This window comes from Micropterus dolomieu, linkage group LG05, assembly GCF_021292245.1.
Source record: "Micropterus dolomieu isolate WLL.071019.BEF.003 ecotype Adirondacks linkage group LG05, ASM2129224v1, whole genome shotgun sequence".
NCBI lineage: Eukaryota > Metazoa > Chordata > Actinopteri > Centrarchiformes > Centrarchidae > Micropterus > Micropterus dolomieu.
This window is the reverse complement of record NC_060154.1, coordinates 26415883-26436557: the sequence shown is the minus strand read 5'-3', so window position 1 is coordinate 26436557 and position 20675 is coordinate 26415883. Positions and strand designations below refer to the sequence as shown.

The 20675-nt window shown below is 42.1% G+C and overlaps 4 protein-coding genes across 10 annotated transcripts in view; 2 read left to right on the top strand and 2 right to left on the bottom strand.

Annotated features, from left to right (window-relative positions):
* The window catches only part of herc2 (HECT and RLD domain containing E3 ubiquitin protein ligase 2), a 42993-nt gene extending 32709 nt beyond the window's left edge, over positions 1–10284 (bottom strand). For both annotated transcript variants that reach the window (XM_046050165.1, XM_046050166.1), the window contains exons 1-16: positions 10163–10284; positions 9032–9140; positions 7675–7768; positions 7350–7481; positions 4573–4795; positions 4270–4370; positions 3180–3321; positions 2984–3088; positions 2706–2877; positions 2346–2519; positions 1786–1974; positions 1500–1651; positions 911–1068; positions 690–803; positions 339–590; positions 65–258 (exon numbers count right to left, since the gene is read on the bottom strand). In XM_046050165.1, coding sequence (XP_045906121.1) covers positions 65–258; positions 339–590; positions 690–803; positions 911–1068; positions 1500–1651; positions 1786–1974; positions 2346–2519; positions 2706–2877; positions 2984–3088; positions 3180–3321; positions 4270–4370; positions 4573–4795; positions 7350–7481; positions 7675–7768; positions 9032–9103 — 2274 coding nt within the window. In that variant the 5' untranslated portion in view covers positions 9104–9140; positions 10163–10284. The remainder of the gene's footprint in view (positions 1–64; positions 259–338; positions 591–689; positions 804–910; positions 1069–1499; positions 1652–1785; positions 1975–2345; positions 2520–2705; positions 2878–2983; positions 3089–3179; positions 3322–4269; positions 4371–4572; positions 4796–7349; positions 7482–7674; positions 7769–9031; positions 9141–10162) is intronic.
* Positions 10285–10469: 185 nt separating this feature from the next.
* Positions 10470–14195, top strand: nipa1 (NIPA magnesium transporter 1). 5 transcript variants are annotated; one of them, XM_046050301.1, is made up of 6 exons: positions 10470–10490; positions 10740–10771; positions 11551–11594; positions 11718–11808; positions 12120–12280; positions 12544–14195. In XM_046050301.1, the coding sequence occupies exons 1-6, from the start codon at positions 10485–10487 to the stop codon at positions 13035–13037; spliced, it is 828 nt and encodes a 275-aa protein (XP_045906257.1). In that variant the 5' UTR covers positions 10470–10484; the 3' UTR covers positions 13038–14195. The 5 variants fall into 5 exon arrangements, with proteins under 5 accessions (XP_045906257.1, XP_045906256.1, XP_045906258.1 ...); XM_046050300.1 differs by having other exon boundaries at positions 10470–10514; XM_046050302.1 differs by lacking the exon at positions 10470–10490 and having other exon boundaries at positions 10570–10771; positions 11547–11594.
* Positions 14196–14312: 117 nt separating this feature from the next.
* Positions 14313–18391, top strand: nipa2 (NIPA magnesium transporter 2). 2 transcript variants are annotated; one of them, XM_046050285.1, is made up of 6 exons: positions 14313–14468; positions 15548–15778; positions 16135–16191; positions 16678–16768; positions 16892–17052; positions 17210–18391. In XM_046050285.1, the coding sequence occupies exons 2-6, from the start codon at positions 15640–15642 to the stop codon at positions 17857–17859; spliced, it is 1098 nt and encodes a 365-aa protein (XP_045906241.1). In that variant the 5' UTR covers positions 14313–14468; positions 15548–15639; the 3' UTR covers positions 17860–18391. The 2 variants fall into 2 exon arrangements, with proteins under 2 accessions (XP_045906241.1, XP_045906242.1); XM_046050286.1 differs by lacking the exon at positions 14313–14468 and adding an exon at positions 15149–15445.
* The window catches only part of LOC123971410 (cytoplasmic FMR1-interacting protein 1 homolog), a 1205200-nt gene continuing 1202840 nt past the window's right edge, over positions 18316–20675 (bottom strand). Inside the window, exons 29-31 of the mRNA XM_046050210.1 lie at positions 19776–20014; positions 19542–19689; positions 18316–18979 (exon numbers count right to left, since the gene is read on the bottom strand). Coding sequence (XP_045906166.1) covers positions 18815–18979; positions 19542–19689; positions 19776–20014 — 552 coding nt within the window. The 3' untranslated portion in view covers positions 18316–18814. The remainder of the gene's footprint in view (positions 18980–19541; positions 19690–19775; positions 20015–20675) is intronic.

The following is a 20675-nucleotide window of genomic DNA, read 5'->3' as shown; positions in this document are numbered from 1 at the left end:
TTATATGTTTTTTGTCCACCATTATAAGCACATAAAAAAATAATCAATGACAGTTATGCATTACCTGTCCTGGGCCACAGGAGATTCCCACTATGTGTTTGGAATTGAGCCCTGGCAGTGCCTTAGGCTGCTTCTTGTTAGAAAAGAGTGTATCAAAGTGTTGTAGCTTATCATTGCTGCCCCAACTGTGCACTTCTCCGTCATCTGTGAGGGCTAGGCAGTGTGTAGACCCCACAGCGATATCCACAACTTTTTTTCCTGTTTGCAAACATAACAGACAAAGATCAGTCTTTGTATTCTAAAAGCGTCGGAAGACATTTTCAGAATCGTCAACTCACCCTGTAGACTGTCCAGCAGCTTGGGGTAACGAACGTGCTCATCAGTGCCATGGCCAAGACGCTGGTTGTCTCCCTTTCCCCAGGTGTACACTTGGCCTTCTTTGGTGAGGGCCACTGAAAACTGGCTGCCGCAGCTCACCTTCACTATGTCCAGGTCCTGCAGTTTTTCCACAAGTTTGGGTGTCTTGCAGCCATCGCTGCCTCCTCGGCCCAGTTTACCATAGTCTCCATCCCCCCAAGACCACACCTGACCTGTGGAGACACACAGAAATTGTGAATAAAATGCAAACACTTCAGTTTAGGTAATGCTGGTGGATTCTATGGTCAAACGTCAGGCCAAAAAGCCATTACCATTCTCTGTCACTGAAAGTGTTTGTGCATCACCACTGCCACATGCCACATCCACCACCTTTAGACCCTTCAGCGCCGTCACCAGCATGGGTGTGGTCTGGTCCTCACTGGAGCCTAGAAACCCAGAAAGATGATAACTCTTTTTCAGTGATCAAACAGACAAAGATGTTATTATTCGAGGTAAAGGCTGTGTCCAGCAGTTCAATGCAGTTAGAGCTTACCATGGCCCAGTCGACCGTAGTTCCCTCTACCCCATGTATAGAGTTCGCCATCAGCTGTGATCGCAGCACTGTATGTGCTCCCACAAGCTATTTGTACCACATGCTTTCCTGTCTGTTTCCCATTGAAGGCTGTGATCATTGTAGGCTCTTCAAGATACCTGAAATAAAGTGACAAGGGAGCTGATGCTTCGCTGACAGATATGAGGAGGTTTTCTGGAATCTGTCAATTCGTTGTGAAAGCAATCTCTCAGGCATTGTTTTAGGCTTTTTTAGAAGAATTCTTAGTGTTGGATGTTTTACTTAAAATGTAGTTAATGGCAGCTGTGGAAGCTGTCTTTGGTGTAATAGCATAAAAGTCTTAAATTCGGGATTTAATGAAATGTACAAAATGGTAAAATTTTTTAGACACAGGATTTAGTGCCCCAAATTTTCCAAATATACAGCTTCATTTAGTGTTATATTTGTAGAAGCCACAATTGTAAAGGTCTCTTCAATCTGGAAGTACCAGAGTTTCCATATAGTTTCATCTTGTCTATTAGATGACATGGTGGAAATTACATATCAGCTAGGGTTTTTTCTGTTTGCTTACGTGGTGTCTCCATGTCCAAGGCGACCTCCATCACCGCACCCCCATGAAAACACCTCCCCGTTGGATGACAGGGCCAAGTAGTGCTGTCCATCAGGATGAGCTGCTAGCTTCACAATCTTTCTGGAGCTCAGACCATGGATTAGCATTGGAGCCTGCAATGAAAACAATTCAGTGACTCCATCTGCAGCTGACAAAAGGATGAAAGGATCACTTTTTTGGAAGAATAAAGCTAGCTCATTAGAGAGGATACATGAATAAACAGAAAACACAGTGCAACAAAACTGACCAGGGTTGTGCTCTTGTAGTTCTGGCTGTAAACAGCACCACTGCTGGACAGGACGAGGAAGCCCTTTTCTGAGCAAACAATTTGTGCGACTCCAAGGCTCGACAGGGCTTTACACTGAATGGGCCCATTTACATTGGCATAAAGCTTCCAGCCCAACAGGCCCCAGGCAATCACCTCCTGCAAGGTTCCCTGGGACATAACGAGACAGAAAGGGAGACAAAGTCAGTCACATGGTGATTGATTGCCATTTTGGCTGCAATTTCTCCTTCTGCAACAATATATACCCATAAAAAAATATTTAAAAAAATCCTAAAAATTCATGTCAACCTTTCATATTTGATTAACGGCACTCAAACTAAAGGAGGATTCACACTTGAGTGAAGTCTGATGATGACCGTGATGACAGTGAACAGGACAAAATGTGGACATCCAAGATATGTATAAAGCACAAAGATGATAACACAGGCACATAGCTCCCACAATAATAGAAGGAGGAACATCACTGACCTAAAAAGAAATATGATAACTAATCATTCAGGCATTGCCAGTCAAGTTGTCACCTTGTGTGACGTGGGGGAGTTGCAGTGTGGAGGGCTGCAGGGAGAAGCCAAGCGGTCCAGGTGAGCCATGATCACCACAGCTGTTTGCCGAAGGTCAATAGCCAGGTCGTTATCCTGAGGTAAGGTCAGGTAGCGCAGAAAACTCTCATTTGGACTCAGAGGGGCTGTGAGGATCTGGAAATCAAAGCAATTAACCACAAGGTACTTATTAGCTTGATTCTTACTTTAAGACATGTGTTCCCAAGCAAGGCAACAACGCAACAGACCTTCATTTGATAACATTTTGTTTGAGAGGTTTCTTGGTTTCTCTTCAGGTGAGATAAAAAGAAACATTTCAGGTTCAGGAGAGGACATTTTCACCTCAGCTTCCTCTTCAGGAATGGGCTCCTCCTTGCTGCTCTGTATGTTCTGAAAGCGCTGCAGGAGGGGCAGCAGAGGGGCGCTGGTTCCCTGGGTGGAGCGCTCGTTGTCCATCTCTCTGGTGCCACTTTCCCACAGGCGCAGTAGTAGCAGCACAGCAGACAGCAGCTGACTGGAAAAGACACAAAGACAAAGAGAGCAGTGAGGTTGCAGTGCATTTCAACTGCAGTAGGATATCAGCATAGACAAATAAACGGCTACTAAGGGTCTCTGGTTACCTGAGAGTGCCCCTCTGTACCGCCAGCTCCAGCAGGATGGCCAGGGCTAGGTGCTGGTCCTGAAGAGGAATGTTGCCTTTGGTGCTGGCACTTCCATGTACGTCACTGGTCCCAGAGAAGATAAGACACGAGAACCACAAAAGATTATCTTACAATACACTAAATTAGCGAGTGATCTGACCAGTAAAAAACAAACCTGAGGAACTTGGTGGCCCTCTCAACAACTTCAAGCCACACTGAAGATACAGTTCCCTCATCAAACAGTGTAGCCTCCGGTAGGGCACGCAGGGCATCCAGAGACTCCTGGAGAAGCTCACTGCAAAGATCTGCATCATCTCCTGTGAAACACAAACCTCTCGTAAATTTTATGAAGCACGGTGGCTAGATTACACTGTACACAGGAGACCCAAAAATATAAAAGCCTGGTATGAGGGCAAAAGGGGGACTTACCATTACAGTGACAGTGACTTACAGTATTTCAGTATACAATTTATTCCCATGTTTTCCTAACTCTAAACACAAGCAAATGCTGATACACACGTTACAAATTCATTGAAATGTCTAAAACATTATATGAGAAATTTGAACTATTTATACATGACTTATTCTAATATCCAGCATCGTTATGTGTTCATTCAGCTGGTGGAGGGTGAAAAAGAACACACTGTTACGTCTGTTGTTCTTACAGTGTATTCCAGGAATACAGCCACACGGAGCATGAGAGGCTTAACTGTGTGTGTGTGCTGCTCATGTTACAGGAAGGTTACAGAGAAGAGGTCTGCTCTTTGTTCCCACCCAGTCTCTGTGGACAGACAGCTCTCAACCTCACACTGGTACACGCAGCAAAAACAGCATCTCTACTTCCCAAGCTAACAATGAAGAAGCAAACACAGCAACGGCCAAAGCCGTTAAGTAGTGGATGTAATCAGACTGTGATTGATATACACTGACATCCACATTTATTAATTGTATATTACTTGTACAATGAAATTAATCTTTTCTGTCTTTTGTGAGGTCCTAGACTGTGGTGGTGGACAGCATTATATCAAATGTTTGTCCACCTCCCTTTACATACTGTATATGAAAGCTAACGGACGCCACAAGCTAAGGCTAAAAACATAGCGTTGAGAAATACTTTGGACTGTTTACTATGAGTAGCTTGTGACACGGTGCAACACATTCATTAACAGCTGTTGAACAAAGCTCCATCTCCATGACAGTAGCGATCATCACCACCACTAGTGCCACAAAACGTCTTCAATGTTAGTATCCCGGGATATTCTTACCTGACCTCCAGGCACGACGCAGGAAAGCAAATGCAAAAGAGAGAGCTGCCCTGGAGCCAACTCTGGCCAACCCTTCGACGCCTTTACTGGCCGGACGAGGGCTGAAAAAGCAAAGCACAGTACAGAGGATTACAAGATATACAAGATTCAGTTGTGAGAATGTTTAAGAGGCCTCCATAAGTGTGCACTCATACACCAAGCTGTAGGGTTTAACTCAAACAAGCATGAAAAGTCAGGTATCAAGTACATACCAGCAAGAATTTGTACTGTATTTTGTACTGGTTAATTCTGGATTATTTTTACCTCTTATTGTCAGCAGCAGGCAGCGGTGGGCTGGGGGGCGTCTTCCAACGGAACTTGTACTTCTCCTCCATCATGCTGTGGCTGAGAGAGATGAGGTAGCGCTCCAGGATGACCAGGCGCTGGCGCAGGCGTTGGGCAGACAGGGTGCTTTTGGCCATCTGAGCAGAGAGCTTCTGCTGGTCGTCAATCAGGACCATCAGACATTCCTTCAACTCAGTCTCATCTATACACACACACACACACACACACGGGAAGGGCAACGAAAACGTCATCACTCAAAACATAATGGAACTTTTAATACTTACCATAATTCAAAGGGGAAATAAACGTGATTATTAAACTTTATTTTCAGTGCAAAATTATTAAAAAATACAGTAAGCTAAACATAAATTGAGCACTCAAATGTAATTTTTTTAAAAGTTTTAGGATCATTAAGTTTATATATATATATATATATATATAAAAAATATTATTTTCCTAGTTCCTCCTTTAAGTTTATTTTCCATTGCGTTTTCTCTTTTAAAATTAAAAACCAATTTCTGGTAGCATCTTCATATAATGCAAAAAACATATGTGCAGAATATGAATGCAATTTATTGTAACCAGGGTCCAAAATAAAAAAAATAAATTGGGGTCACCACCACCCAATGAATCACATTAGCTAATCTTGACTCCGAGGTTGGCTATATTTAATATCAGCTTTTGCCAAGTATAAATATCAGAACAGTGGCTAACTGTAGCCTGTAAAATGAACATGACCAATAGCAAGGCTACGATTACGACACTCCTCCCACACACACCAGAGAACCTCTCAGCCGCTCTGAGCCACTATCTCAGCAACAACACAGGTACCACACTGAAACCTTTACAAAAAGGCCATCAATGTGCTTCTATTGACGGTCAAAGATTCAGCGATGGACACAGACAGTCTGACAACAGCAGCTCACAGTGTGAGCTGTGCAACAATGTAACTGATTGATAGTGTTTATTATTGGAAAAGTTCTGAATAAAAGTTGTAAACCAGAAGTTATCTATTCATATGCCTCTTTGAAGTGATGCTAAAGAAGCGTTTACATAATAAAAACTTTAGGTCATTGTGATGCAGTGTTATGGCAGGTAAACAATATATTTGGCTGGTAAATTTTCTCAGTTTACTTATCACTGGTAGATGAGCCAAAAAGTTACTTTTGGAGCCTGATTCTAACTGCTCACAAGAAACTTTAAAGTAAGGCATGAGAAAAGAAAAAGCAATGGTGCTTTATAAACATATTTTACTACCCATGAAAACTCACATTTTGATTTTTCAAACAGTGTAACAACAGTTAACAGTAACATTAAGCCGATGATGCAGCACAAACAAGTGAAAACATTTTGCCAAGTTTACATGATACTCCAGGGATTTAAGTTATTAATTGTACAGAAGGTTCCTTGCATTTCTGTTTAAAAATACACACATTTAGCTGGAGTTGGTACATTGAAACAACTGAGAAAACACCATTTTTTACAATCACATCTCATTATTTTGCCTAACCTCTTCATTACACTAACAGCAAGGTGTGTTTCAAGACAGGGGCCACTTATTACTATTAACGCTTATTACTTGCAGTCTTGGCTGTTTCTTATTGAAAAAAGAAAATTCACCATATTCAATATTTTCCCCACTGGCCTTCACCACAACCAGTCCTTTGTTCTGATCTGGTTCAAGAGAAAATGCTTTATTATGCTTCTATACAGAAGCGCTGCAGGGAAGACAAGATGGGCCAAAATAGTGGGTCTGAAATCCACTTAAGCTTTGTGTGAGCCAGACTGGCCTGAGGTTGTATGAGCCACTCTACAGTCAGCTGTGCTCAGCTGTCAGGACAGATATGTATCCCAGTCAGACAAAGTCTCAAACCATTCATTATACATTACCCATAGCTAAAAAGTAACTTGCGTTAGAGAACTACCAAATGCATAGGAGGTAAATAACTCCTTATAAAAAACATCCACCGCAAAGAATCAGAGAAAATCTGTCATACGTCCCTGCACCATCCTGATTTCAAAGCAAAAGGCTGGATCTGAGCTGTAACTGCTGAGATCAACATGTTCCAGATATCTGACCACTCATTGGAAAAGCAGGAAGTATGCTTGTTTGAACTTTAAGCATCAATGTCAGAGCACTCTTCCATGTAGCGATCCAGTTACACTCACTGTACAATCGGACCAGTGTGTTTCCCTGACTGACTAACTCAACAAAAAAAAAAAAAAAAAAAGAGAAAGAGAAGCAAGCCAAGTAGCTACAAGGCATTCACTAGGCATGTTGTCCCCCCAATCCTTATCTCCCCCAACCATAACACCGTCCCACCCAGTCCCGCTAGTAAACACAGCTTGGGTGAGAGACGCTCCCCAGCACTGGACCACATTATAACGTCTACCAAGATCACACTCCGAGGGGTAAAAATAACCGCTGAGACCTACAGACGGCAAGTTGTCATTTCAGAATTTCCACACCTCACGTGCCAGCAAAACATGCACACATCAGCAGGGCCCGACAGACATGAAATTGATCAACAACGAGGTCGGCCATGTGTTGAAATGGTCAGTATCATAGTATCTAGTCGACATTTAGGTGTTGTGAAACCATCTGCTAGCAGCATGGTATTAATTACCCTACTTGGAAACAGAAAGGCATAAAATAACAAGAGTCACAACAGCAGAACAGGGTAGCATCGTAGTAGCAGGCTACATGATATTCTGTAACCCGACACATCTTGACCTTGTTCAGGTAGCCCTCTCACCTGGCTGCTGCCCCCAGTCCCACGTCTCAATGATGGAGTGATGTACAGATGTTGAGGTCTCCTCCTCCTCTTTCTTCTCTTTGTCGTTGGGCTCATCTTTCTTCTGAGTTCCAAAGCAGTCAGTGCAATCCTCTGAAATAATCAAAAGAAATTCTGACATTAATTATCATTTCCATCAGCAAGGTTTAAATGCCAACCCTGTCCCTGGCTCACATAACATCTTTACATTGTGTGCAAAAATTGCCCTTGCCATCTTAAACTCAAGGCAGCAATGTGTAAATCTGTAAAAAGGACAAACGAATGCTGTAGTCTCTCATCGTCGTACCTGGGTGCGCCAATTCTTCTCCGCTGAATGTTATCTCCTCATCTTTTACCATTTCATTCCACATCTCACTCAGTCCCTCTGGAGAGAAAGCCCGCTGCCAAAGTAAGTAAGAAACATTTACAAATATCAGCTTTAAAATGTTCAATGTGTATTCACATCTTTTTTTTTCAAATGTTTGGAGCAAACACAAACATCTTAACCCAGCTAAGAAAACTAACACCAACAAACAGATATCAAATATAAGTGAAGACTGAGAGTACATAATGTCTGTTTTATCACTGAGTTCCAAGGTTTCAAGATTCAAGGACACATCTGCTGTCAAATCTCAGCCATAGCTCTACTGATACAGCATCCATGGTTTAATTTATTAAGAAAGGCTCACAAGTGGAAGGCCAACTCTTGTTTTCAAGGCTTAAATGTCAAAAACATGTTACCTTCCAGATGACACCAGACGAGATGGATAACACTAACGCTGCCTTCAGCACCGGGGAGAGCTCTAACGATGGGAAAACCTGACCCCCTTCCCCTCCTTTAGTCCTCATTTGGTAGTGCAAATCAATTTTCAAGTTCAGGCTGAGTACAGACAGGCTGCAATTTGTGGAGGTGAGAGCAGACAGCTCGTTGCACAGCCTATTCTGTAGTAAGAAATTCTGTTGTATCCTGATCTTCTCTAAATCCATGATATATTGATGAAAGACCTCATAATTACAACCCACATAGGTTTGTTTTCACAACACAGATCTATTTTTTAAAATACATTTTCCCCTAACTTACTGTAATATTGTAGGCTACACCTCTTTTCACATTACAGGAAAAACAATAATCATCTGTGAGGCTTGATGCAGCTTGTAGACCAGTGGTTGCAGATATCTTAGGTGATCAGGTGTGTCAGGTTATTATAACAAATGAAGCCCCTAAAGTTCAACTCTGACCATGTTAAAGTAGCAGAATTGTGGATGCTTATGCTATATGACATAACTAGTGTAATTTCCATTCACTTTTAAGGCATCGTAGCAAAAATGTTTTGGAAAAAAGGGATAAGACAGACGCTCACTATCAGTGAGACATCAAGGTTTAAAGGTTTTGCAGTATATCCCCAACATGATGCAACGCAGTCAGACTGACAATTTAGAAGCAAATCACTATCTAAAAGAAACAGATGGAAAGAAACAGCTGGGAGTGCTACAGTAGATGCAGATGAAAAGAACATTTTCTCAGACCATAGAGGAAAACGTCATATTTTAACTGAGGGGAAGACAAAGAATATTCTCAAACATGTGACTCAGCCCACGGAATATCATGCTGTCCGATTAATCTGCAAAAGCAATGATTTTCATATGCATTTACGTGAACATACCTGTAAGTCTATCTTCAGCCATTTGTCATGAAACCTCAGCTGAGCATCGAGGGTAAAAGATGTAGAAGGCATCTTACCCTCTCCTCTCCTGGCTGCGAACGCAGCCAACCTGCATGATGCAGAGACGAAAGGCTGCGTTATAATATGAGACAAATGTACAAAGTTACAGTCATAGGAGAAGCTAATCATAACATTATAAAGTCCCTGTGAAGCAATGAGGGATATGCTCTTTGCCTATGACAAAATAAAGTGAGGTTGGACAGCATTAGCAACATTTTTAGTTTCTATTTAACTTACACAAAGATTACCTCAAACTGGTGAATTTTCACAGTGAAGCAAACTCAGCATAACCAACCAATATTTTGTCATCCAACTGTAAACAAAAAGGAAGCCCAACACCAGCTTTCAAAGCATAGGACTGAATCACTCCCATCATGTCAACGACAGGTCTTTAATACACAGACTAACATCAGACAGCAACCAGGTTACATCCAAATGTTGCTGCTTTTATCACGAACGTTTCAGCTGCAGTAACGTTATACAAAATGCTTTATCCTTAACTGGGTCAACCTTCTCAATTATACATGTAATTACAGGTGTGATATTCTAACTTCATCCAAAAATCACTAATGTAACGTGTACGTTGTACCTTGCATTTGCTGCATTAACATATTTAACGCTGGAGTTTAAGGCCAAAGAAATATCCATAACTCTAACGTTACATGAGCTGTTGGGGAGGAAAACGAGAATATCGTAGCAATGAATGCTAGCAAGGGCACAGTCTCTGTTCACGTTCATACCGCGTTTATAACCTGGTTTTCATATATGATAACAGACACTAGTCCAGTAGGTAATAAGTACACACGCTGACACAGCATCAGTGCGCTCATAACGCAACACCTAACGCTAGGAAACGTTCACGTTAGCTTGGTGGCTACGGCTAACTTAGCTTGCTACACAGCTAATACTAACACAACGTTAGCTGGCTAACGCTGAACCAGCTCTCATCATCCAAGCAACGATGAAGAGGCTACTATGGCATGACACCGAATAATACGCAACGTCCCAGCGACTTCAGCAACACAACAGGTAACTTAACATGTCCCGTTTGACAACAAATTTCTAAATTACCTGCGGTCTCTTCTCAAGCTATTCTCGTCCCCTCAGCTGCTTTGCTGCATTAACAAGTATTTAATATTGGACTTGATTGACAGGTCGCGGACTGGGGCACGAGGCTTGGAAACAAATTACGTAGCCGTAACCGGGAGATTCAATGCGATTGATCTGTACCACAACAGCACGCTGAGGTGGGGCTTCCAATGCGAGGTGATTCACAGATTCTACTCCGCCCGCTCGGGCCGGGCGGTGTCCTAAAATGTGCGCTCCTTTTGGATCGGAGGCGGGACCTAGGAGGGGCGAGGTTGGCCCGGAATGAAGGCGAACTGTCCTTTAGATGGCGGTGTGTCTCAAGGAAAGGGTGGAAGTACTTAACTTCACGGACAATTCATTTAGCTACAGACTTTTCATAGTTTTAATTGTTTTTTAATTTTCGAGTGTATTTATTTGACATTTAAAAATAATAATCATGCTTAAATCTAATTGAATAAACAGTTTTGAAATTAATATTGCGTAATAATGCTGTGTAGTTCAGTAGTTTAATAGTTTAGTTGTTTTGACTGTCCGCTGTTGTCTTGTTTTACCATTACAGCCGATTTCGACATTCTGCAAATCGTCGGAAATGTGAGTAGGGATTAACCTACTAGATGGGACAGGGGCCCAAGTTGCCCAAATTGAGTACCAGAGTATGTCAGACCCACTTTGCCAAGATCTGTCATACAGACTGACAGGTTAACATTTCCATTTGAAAAACAGAATGATTAGTTGAGTTGAGTTTTTAGATTCAGTAATGACAATATGCAATATAATAATATAAGTCAAAGGAAATAAAAAGCATTTGTTGTCTTGCTATAGACAATCCAGCTTCACGACAGATGCATAGTGAGAGATCTAAGACAGTTATTCCTGACACTTTTGCTCAAAGGGGTATTTTTGAATTATTAGTATTAGTTTATAATCTTTATTAAAGTGCAGTGAGAGTAATGCTGGGATGGTGCAGCTGTGTGCTCCAGGAACCGCACATGCGCACTGTCTCACTTCCTGGTCCAAACTACGAAGAGGACTGGAGACCTTCAGTCATTCAGTAAAGCTAATGAACAACAGCCACCATAGTAATGGCTATTGACTCGGAACCAAGTGGTTCATTGCCCGTTACTGGAATAGTGATAGCAGTAGTATCAAGTTTCATCAATGGGTCGACATTTGTGCTTCAAAAAAAGGGAATATTACGCTCCCGCGACAAAGGTAGCTTGACTGAAACAGCAGATAATGTCAGACATAATGTCAGGTCTTCTTACAGAGTTACCTATAAGGGTAGAAGTGGGGAAGCCATACATTATATTTTTAAGTTGAGTAAAGCGTAGTAGCCACACAAACTAAACTCTCTCCCCCACCCCAGGAAGGTCGTACCTCAAAGATGTGGTGTGGTGGAGTGGCACATTGTCCAGTGAGTATAGCGCCATCTATCGACTCTGGGTGTATAGTTCAATTGACGCTAGAAATTCTGAGTTGTGTGCATCTGAGTTGTGTGAATATTTTACATGACCCAGCTGTTTATGAATCTCATTAGTGATTGTTGGTCAAACTGGGAATTTCCTGGCGTACAATGTGGCCCCTGCTGTGATAGTTACACCACTTGGAGCCCTCGGAGTGTTATTTGGGTAAGTCCAAGGAAGAATTGGATTCTTTTTTTTTTATCTGTTGCACTGATAATTATATTATGACTATAGACACCTCAGGCACAGTAAAGTTGTGGTTAATTATTAATCTTTATCCTGTCATTTTTAATGTGAAAATTGTTAATTTTTAATACAGTTTCAATCTGTATGATGATCATTTTGATACATGACATTAACTGCTTTAATCTCATTCTGTCAACGTAGAGTCAAGATTTAAAACTACTACACTGTATAATATTTTCAGGACTCTATGAATTGCCTTGTGTACTTTGCGGCGTTTGTGTGTGATGCAGGGCTGTGCTGGGTTCTTGGATCTTGAAGGAGCATCTAAATATCCTGGGAAAGCTTGGCTGTGTATTATGTTGCTGTGGCTCTGTTGTGCTTATAAGTCATGCCCCTAAAGCAGGGGCTGTAACATCGAGACTGGAGTTGGAGGAGAGGCTATCGGATCCAGGTCAATTTTGTTTGTGTTTTTGCTGTTATTTTACTCTTGTAATTAATAAATGTGTCCTCCAGAATTATTAAAGATGAATGAAGATAATGTCGTCTGTAGAACTGCAAGCAGGCCAGTAAAAAGTGCCAATAATTAGTCAATGTGCAATCAGCTCTTTTAGTTTCACTGATTCAAAGTAAGCACTTTTTCTGAACTATTATTTCTCCTTGAAAATATAGAATATGATGGCATTATAAATGAAGATTTCATTTCTCATCCTGCAGTGTTTGTAATGTATGCCCTCTTGGTGGTCCTTCTGCTGGTCATACTAATTGTATGGATTGCTCCAGCTCACGGCACATCAAACATCATGGTGTATGTCGCCATATGTTCCCTCTTGGGAAGCTTCACTGTTCCAAGCAGCAAAGGACTTGGCCTGGTTTCACAGGACGTCTTTGGAGAGGGGCCCCCGAGCAGCAGAGCACTGGCTCTGTTCCTGGGCTTGCTCGGGACGCTGGCAGTCAGCATCCTGATACAGTTCTTCTTCATCAGCAAGGCCTTGGAGTGTTTCAGCTCCAACATGTTTGACGCCATATACTATGTGACGTTCACATCTACTGTCATTCTTGCCTCTGCTCTTCTCTTCAAGGAGTGGACAGCACTAACGTTAGCTGACAGCCTAGCCATGCTTTGTGGTCTGACAACTGTGTGTGTCGGGGTAATTTTGCTCCGCATTTCCCAAGAGGCTTTGATCATTTGGAAGAAGAAGACAGACTGATGGAGATGCATTCATATTTACATGACTTTTGTGCCATACTGTATTTCTTATAACACAGTCTATACTTGAGTTATACCAATTCCAGTTTAAATGGCCAAAGCTACAGTGTATTTATAACTACTTTGACTTAACATTTTACTCCTTGTAGTTTCTTATGGAACAGTTATTTGTTACCATGTAACCCAGAAATATCACCCTAGGTTCTTTAGATATTGATTCCTTCTGTAATTCCATTAATACTCACTAATGCTACTGATCATCATCGTGAGACACTTCACCTCACAGCTTATGGCCTAGGGAACAGCTCATTTGTCAACTGAATTTTTTTTTTACTTCAAATAATTACAAAGAGGCTTACAAAACATTTGTTAATTGATTAAAAATTAACAGAAAATAATTGTTTTTACTTCCATCTGGAGTGTTGACCTCAGGGCTCTAATGGACCCTTGAATGTTCTCGCTTTCTCCCACTGCTAGACTGTTTCAGTGTAGAATCGCCTTCACTTTGACTTATTCAGTGTGCCTGTTAATTATTCAGTGAAATTTCAGAGGAAGTCTCTTTAGTGCAGCGGTTATATAGAAGAAAAGTGTCGACAAGGACTCAATGGTTTGTCTAATGGGGAAATTTGTAAAGCTGATGTACCAAATATGAACTTTACTTAAATATCATGGTAACTTGGCATGTATTTGTCGCACCATGAGAGGACCATGAGCGATACACTATCTTTACAAGCTATGTGAGTCATTTTCTTTGATAAGGGTTTGGTTATTTTGCCTAATTTAAAAAGTATTAAACTAAATCAAAGTAGTTACATATCACAATTACCTGTAAAATATCTTGGCTTTGCCTTTCATACAATTACTGTTTAGAGATATTGAATACACTTTAAGGTTTTTGGAGAGCGTGTAGAAACTAAACCAAACACCTTTGGGCAATTAGAAAACAGATTTATAATAAACCATTCAGTCAATTCGTTCACGCTGTCATTAAACTAATATGTTTAATTTCCCTCACATTTGTGGTTGTTGAAATGCTGTAGTCCCTATTTATTAGTCATGAATGATTTTGGATAAAGAAGGATTTTCAAATCACCCTACAAATTGTAGTTTTCATAACTGATAGTGTGAAATGACTCCAATAAAAATCTACTACAAAGTGTTGGTTTGTACTCTGCTCCAGTGTACTATCTAATCTGTGTGGAGCTGGACTTCCGCCTGCGGAGGGCTCACAGTTCAGCGGTCACAGCTTGTGTCACGAGCAGAAGAGCCTCGCAGTGCGGCAAGTCGTCAAGCGGTGTCGGTGCTGGCTGAACGTGGAGAGAGCAGTATGAGATGATGGTCAGCCACGGAGCCAGGAAGCATGCTAGCTATTAGCTAGCCTCTAGCTGCTACCACTTTCTTCTTGTTGGGGGAAGCAGCCACCCTCGGACAGGTATTTAACTCTCATTAGGACTTCTCAAACCTAACCGATATTCCCGGTTAACGCCGAGTGACTTCGCTTGCCAACCAGATATAAACGTTAGCTGTCACGCTAATGGAAGCTAACGTGGCTAACGAGGGAGAGACCGACAAATAAGCACTCGTGAAATTATCAAACTGTACCGCCGTGGCACCACCAAAGTGCTGCTGGCACCGAGAATAGTGTAGTAACATGCAATAGCCGGGTTATTATAAAATATTGGGTAAACTTCTCTCTTACTTCTGTACCCTTCTCTGTCTCAACTCCGGTAACGTTAGTTTCCAGCCTCGCTCCTCTTAAGTGGTGGCTCTTTAATGTAATGTTTTGACAGATCTGGGGAAAACTGTATTTCCCTACTATGCACATTGGGTATGGAATAATCTAAAAAAAGACCAAATATTGGACATATTTATATAAATTGACGATTTAACGTTAAAGGCGCCATAAAGAAATGGAGTCATGTGCTTGTTTTTCTTGAGAGGCCGCTGTTTGAATAGCTTGTCTTCTGTTTCACTGTGGATTATCATGTTGTTGCTTTTTTTTTTTAATACGTTGTAATTGTTGTATGGCTCTTGCCTTGGCCAGGTCTCTCGCGTAAAAGATGTTTCTTTGTCTCAGTGGGACTTACGGTTAAAGGGAAAAGGGCGACTTGACGCTAGCTGGTTCACGAGCTGCACCTGGCGCGTGCCCAGGTTAACGTAGACATCTATGGCGAGTTACTTCCTGAATTCCTGTGACTTGAAGCAAGAAATTTAAGATAGCAGCTGGTTGAGTTTTTGTGTGTACAGCGCCCAGACAACCGCTTGGCCACTCAACTGTCACTTCTGTGTGTTTGTATGGGACCAGGCGGTAGTAAGAGTAGATAGTCCTAAATGTGCTGTTACTCTGATGGATTTTTTTCACCGCGTTAAATGATGGTTTAGCAGTTTGTAATATCTCCTGTGGAAACGGTAGGTTACCGCTGTTAAACTAATCTTAAAGGCCTCACTTTTTGACTTTTTCCCTCAGCAGCTGAAAAGTGTTTTGTTGTCTTCCATGTGCTCTGCTCTCAGGTGTCTGGGCTGGCCAGAACTGTACTTTTGGTCAGCATCTGCAGTGTTTGGTCTTAAATGTGACAGACCACATCAACGCATCCAGCCTCGCTATGGGTCAGGACAGAGGGAAGTATGATTTCTACATCGGTCTGGGATTGGCCATCAGTTCCAGCATCTTCATCGGAGGCAGTTTTATCCTCAAAAAGAAAGGACTTCTGAGGCTGGCACGGAAAGGATCGATGCGGGCAGGTAATGATCTTTTCTAAAGGTTTTCCAAACTAAACTAAGTTGTCCAACTGTGTCACCTGAGTTATGGCACACTGCTCTAGTTGTGCAACACCGAAACCCAGCTAAGTAGTCAAACCAGTGGGGACAGCTGTTAAGACACAAGATTACACCTTAATTTCAGGTTTGCTTAGTTTTGCTCACCTCTGGGTGTGTGTTTGTATACATATGGGTATGAATAATCAGCACTCACTTCGCATCTAGTAATCATTAACTTAAGCATTTCACTTGACCTTCAGTTTATGACTTGTGGTTGTGATGATTATACACATACATGCAAAAATCACATGTTCTAAAAGATGTATTTTTTTGCTCCTCAGGCCAGGGTGGTCATGCATATCTAAAAGAATGGCTATGGTGGGCTGGTTTACTATCAAGTAAGTGATGACACTCTTTAATTAAAATGGTTATGGTAGATACAGGGCCATGGATCTGGTGAATTACAGGGTAACTTAGATGATGAGATTAAAACTGGGGCCAAAGTAGGTTGAAAACATGTTTTTTCAGACGTCTAGGTTACATGTAACTGTTGTTTCTCCAGGACCTTTTTTAAAATTGGTGTTGTAGGCCCTCCTTGTTCATTTAAAAATATCACTGGAATGCTGCTAAACCATTATACCCAGCCTAGATGTCTAAAAATACATTTCAACCAACCTTAAACCCAGTATTAACATAGACTTCCTGATGTTTTTTTTGCCCTGACCAAATTACCACACCCGCGCTTATATGAAAGACTATCTTTACTTAATATTGTACAAAACACTTTAAACCACAGTATTTCAGTTTTAACCTCTGTCTGTCTTCATTACGACACAGTTATCCTTTTCATATTTGATAACTTAATGTGTTTTAATCCTACTTAGTGGGAGCTGGTGAAGCAGCCAACTTCGCAGCATATGCCTTCGCTCCTGCAACTCTGGTCACCCCACTGGGAGCCCTCAGTGTGCTTGTCAGGTACAGATAACTCACTACATTATTTGGACACTTAAACCTTTCTTATATTGACTTTTTCCCCTTACCTTTGGAAATGGATTTGTAAAGTGGAGTAACTGTGGCTGACTGTAAATGTCATTGCAGTGCGGTGCTGTCGTCGTACTTTCTGACGGAGCGGTTAAACCTGCACGGGAAGCTCGGCTGCCTGCTCAGCATACTGGGCTCCACCACCATGGTAATTCATGCTCCACAAGAGGAAGAGATCAGCAGCCTCGAGCACATGGCCAAAAAGCTGGTTGACCCAGGTACAGAACAAAAGTGTACATCAGAGACCCTGCCTTAGTCATGTTTCATAACTAAACTATTAAAACACTGAAGCCAAATACATGAAATACAGCTATTCAATATCAAAATAGTGCCTTTTTTGGTCCAGTTTAACACCCCATACACCTTTTTCCCTAGGGTTTTTCATCTTTGCCACTCTGGTCATCATTGTGGCCCTCATCTTCATATTTGTTGTGGGTCCCCGCCATGGTCAGACCAATATCCTTGTCTACATCACCATCTGCTCAGTAATTGGGGCACTGTCTGTGTCCTGTGTCAAAGGACTGGGTATTGCGATCAAGGAAGCAATCGCCGGGACAAACGTAGTGAGAAACCCACTGGCATGGATCTTGCTTTTGGGTTTAGTGGCCTGTGTGAGCACACAGATCAACTACTTAAACAAGGCTCTGGACATATTCAACACCTCCCTGGTGACTCCCATCTACTACGTGTTCTTCACCACATCGGTGCTCTCCTGCTCCGCTATCCTCTTCAAGGAGTGGGAGCACATGGGCACAGACGACGTGATCGGCACACTCAGTGGCTTCCTCACGATCATCGTGGGTATCTTCTTGCTCCATGCCTTCAAAGACGTTAGCGTTAGCTTGGCTACACTCGCTGTGTCCATGAGGAAGGAAGAACGGTCCTTTCCCGCAGCCAACGGCATGGCGCCACACAGCACATACGAAATGCTACACACTGAGGACATGGAGGACAGAGAAATGAGCTTACCTTTTGATAGCGTCTCTAGAAGAAATGGGGCTATGACTTCCTCATTGGATCATTAAGGAACTTCTTTTTTTCCTGCCCCGTACTGACTCACCAATCGTGGCATTGTTATGGTATATGAAAACAGTAAGACAATCAGCTGTATTGGGAAAGTGACTTGGACAGACCAGTGGATTGTATTTAATGTTTTAATTTGCCTTACTTTTCTCAGAATATGACCTGTTCATATTCAGTTAGAACTTAATTTCATTCCTCTGTAGCGCTGTAAATATGAGGTTTTTTTTAAAGAAATGTTTTGTTATATGTACATGCATATTCATGCACTGACTTACTTTCTATAAAACAAGATAAAAGTTTTAATATATTCTATATGAGGTCCTGTTGACAATGACCACATTAAAACAGGACAGTCACTATGATTTGAGTTTTCGTGATACTTGAAAGTAACAACAATATTTGTTGGAAGTTGTTCTGAACTTTTTGTTTCAATGAAAAGCTCTTGAGATGAACCAACATCTTTGTTACATATTTATTGAATTAAAATGATTAAAACATTTGAAAGAAGGCACAGTGAATAAATGCTTAACATGAGTATGAGCTTTGTTACTTTTCATTTTCCTTTAAAATGTTTAGCATGCATATTTAACAATATAGAAAATACAAATTTACTTGAACCCCCCCCCTCCCACTTAAAAACAGGTTGCTGTTCACCCTTAACATTCCACCACTGCAAACCCTTAAATACTTATCTGATAAAACTAATTTCCCTTCCCTGATCTATAGCTTTCTGCAAGTATAAAACAGAGTAGTTCATCCAAAAAGGGGAAATATCTATTCATTTCTTATAAGGCACAGGTGAATACAAAAAAAAATAGTGGCCAAAGTTCCTTACATTTAATGGTCCTTTGCTACTAAAGACAAAGTAAATGAGGAGAAATGTGTGGATAGTCTGGTAATGCTAACAGTGTTCGGAACTTCACACTGGTCCACAGTATCGACAGTGGCAGCAGCACCTCAGCTGCTGGCCAGTGACTGGTGTATCGGTGGTTGGAAGCATCGGACGTGTTCGACCGGCATGTTCTCTCCATCTCCAGACTTCAGGTACTTGTTCAGGATGGCGAAAATCTCGTTGTTGATGATTTGGAATTTGCGGATTCTGTCAACCATCTTCTTCAGTGGCTAAAGGGAAGCAAAAAATACAAATACACTGAGTATCTTGTGATTAAAAAGATTTTTCCCAACTTAATAGGATGCCCATTTAGAAAAGTTCTGGTAAATCAGCAGTTCATCTTGTACAGAAACATTATAGAAAACCAGTAAACAGTTTTTTCTCCAGGGCTGGTCTGTGTCCTATGATGCTCTATATGGATTCTGGGCCTACAAGATGAGACCGATTCCATTAATGTATGTATACTTAATATGAAGCTACGGCCAGCTATAGCTTACAGTAGCTTGACATAAATACTGGAACCAGGGGGAAACAGCAAGCCTGGCTCTTTTTAAAAGGTAACAAAATCCACCTGCCAGCACCTGTAATGCTCACTAATTAACATGTTATCTCTTGTTTGTTATGTTCTGAAGTATTTCTTAGCTGAGTGCAGTAATGAAGTAATGTCATTACTATGAGACTCCTGCCTCATGATAAAAAGAAATGACTGTACAGAATGACTGCATCACCATGTCATGTGATGAACTGCCATTGTATATGGCTGTCTTGCAAATCATCGCCTCTCCAACTCACCACGCTCTTGATGACCTCATCCTTGCCGTCATGCTTCTGCACCTTGAGAAGGTGGTAGCTGAAGTCGAGGATGTCGAAGCGTCTGTGCTGTCCCAGGAGGGCAATGATCATGCAGCCAGCCCAGTGAAGGCCGTCTCCGAAGCACTGCCTGGAAAACAGGGATAGGGAGTGTTTGAGTGAAGATGTGGCGCTTTAAGTCACATGTGGTGCAGATGCGTGTCCTGCTGCACTCACTCCACTGTGAACTCATGGGCTCCCACAGGGATGCAGTACACAAACTGCATGGCACTCCAGAGACGGTGGAACTCCACACACTCGTCCACGTGCATCACGCCATTGCTGGGCAGCGGTCCACGCCAGATGGGGTCGTCCAAGAAGCCTCGCACGCGTGTGAGGATGACCTCGAACATGGACAAACCACAGCACAGTCTCTCCTTGGTCAGGAGGTCGCCCTCACGAGCAATGGCAATTTGCTGAAAGAGAAGTGAAGGATTCTCGTCACAAAATACTGAGATCAGCAACAAAACTGACAATTTGGTCTCTATATACACTGCTCAAAAAAATAAAGGGAACACTTAAACACCACAATGTAACTCCAAGTCAATCACACTCCTGTGAAATCAAACTGTCCTCTTAGGAAGCAACACTGATAATCAATTTCACATGGAAATGGAATAGATAACAGGTGGAAACTATAGCAATTAGCAAGACACCCCCAATAAAGGAGTGGTTCTGCAGGTGGTGACCACAGACCACTTCTCAGTTCCTATGCTTCCTGGCTGATGTTTTGGTCACTTTTGAATGCTGGCGGTGCTTTCACTCTAGTGGTAGCATGAGACGGAGTCTACAACCCACACAAGTGGCTCAGGTAGTGCAGCTCATCCAGGATGGCACATCAATGCGAGCTGTGGCAAGAAGGTTTGCTGTGTCTGTCAGCGTAGTGTCCAGAGCACGGAGGCGCTACCAGGAGACAGGCCAGTACATCAGGAGACGTGGAGGAGGCCGTAGGAGGGCAACAACCCAGCAGCTGGACCGCTACCTCCGCCTTTGTGCAAGGAGGAGCAGGAGGAGCACTGCCAGAGCCCTGCAAAATGACCTCCAGCAGGCCACAAATGTGCATGTGTCTGCTCAAAC

Bases quoted from the DNA above. Each gene is read 5' to 3' on its own strand.
- nipa2 (XM_046050285.1), top strand. From the start codon at position 15,640: ATGGGTCAGGACAGAGGGAAGTATGATTTCTACATCGGTCTGGGATTG. The intron at 16,192-16,677 runs GTAAGTGATGAC...AATCCTACTTAG, and splicing joins GTGGGCTGGTTTACTATCAA to TGGGAGCTGGTGAAGCAGCC. The intron at 16,769-16,891 runs GTACAGATAACT...ATGTCATTGCAG, and splicing joins GCCCTCAGTGTGCTTGTCAG to TGCGGTGCTGTCGTCGTACT.
- nipa1 (XM_046050299.1), top strand. From the start codon at position 11,263: ATGGCTATTGACTCGGAACCAAGTGGTTCATTGCCCGTTACTGGAATA. The intron at 11,393-11,546 runs GTAGCTTGACTG...CCCCCACCCCAG, and splicing joins ATTACGCTCCCGCGACAAAG to GAAGGTCGTACCTCAAAGAT. The intron at 11,809-12,119 runs GTAAGTCCAAGG...TGTGTGATGCAG, and splicing joins GCCCTCGGAGTGTTATTTGG to GGCTGTGCTGGGTTCTTGGA.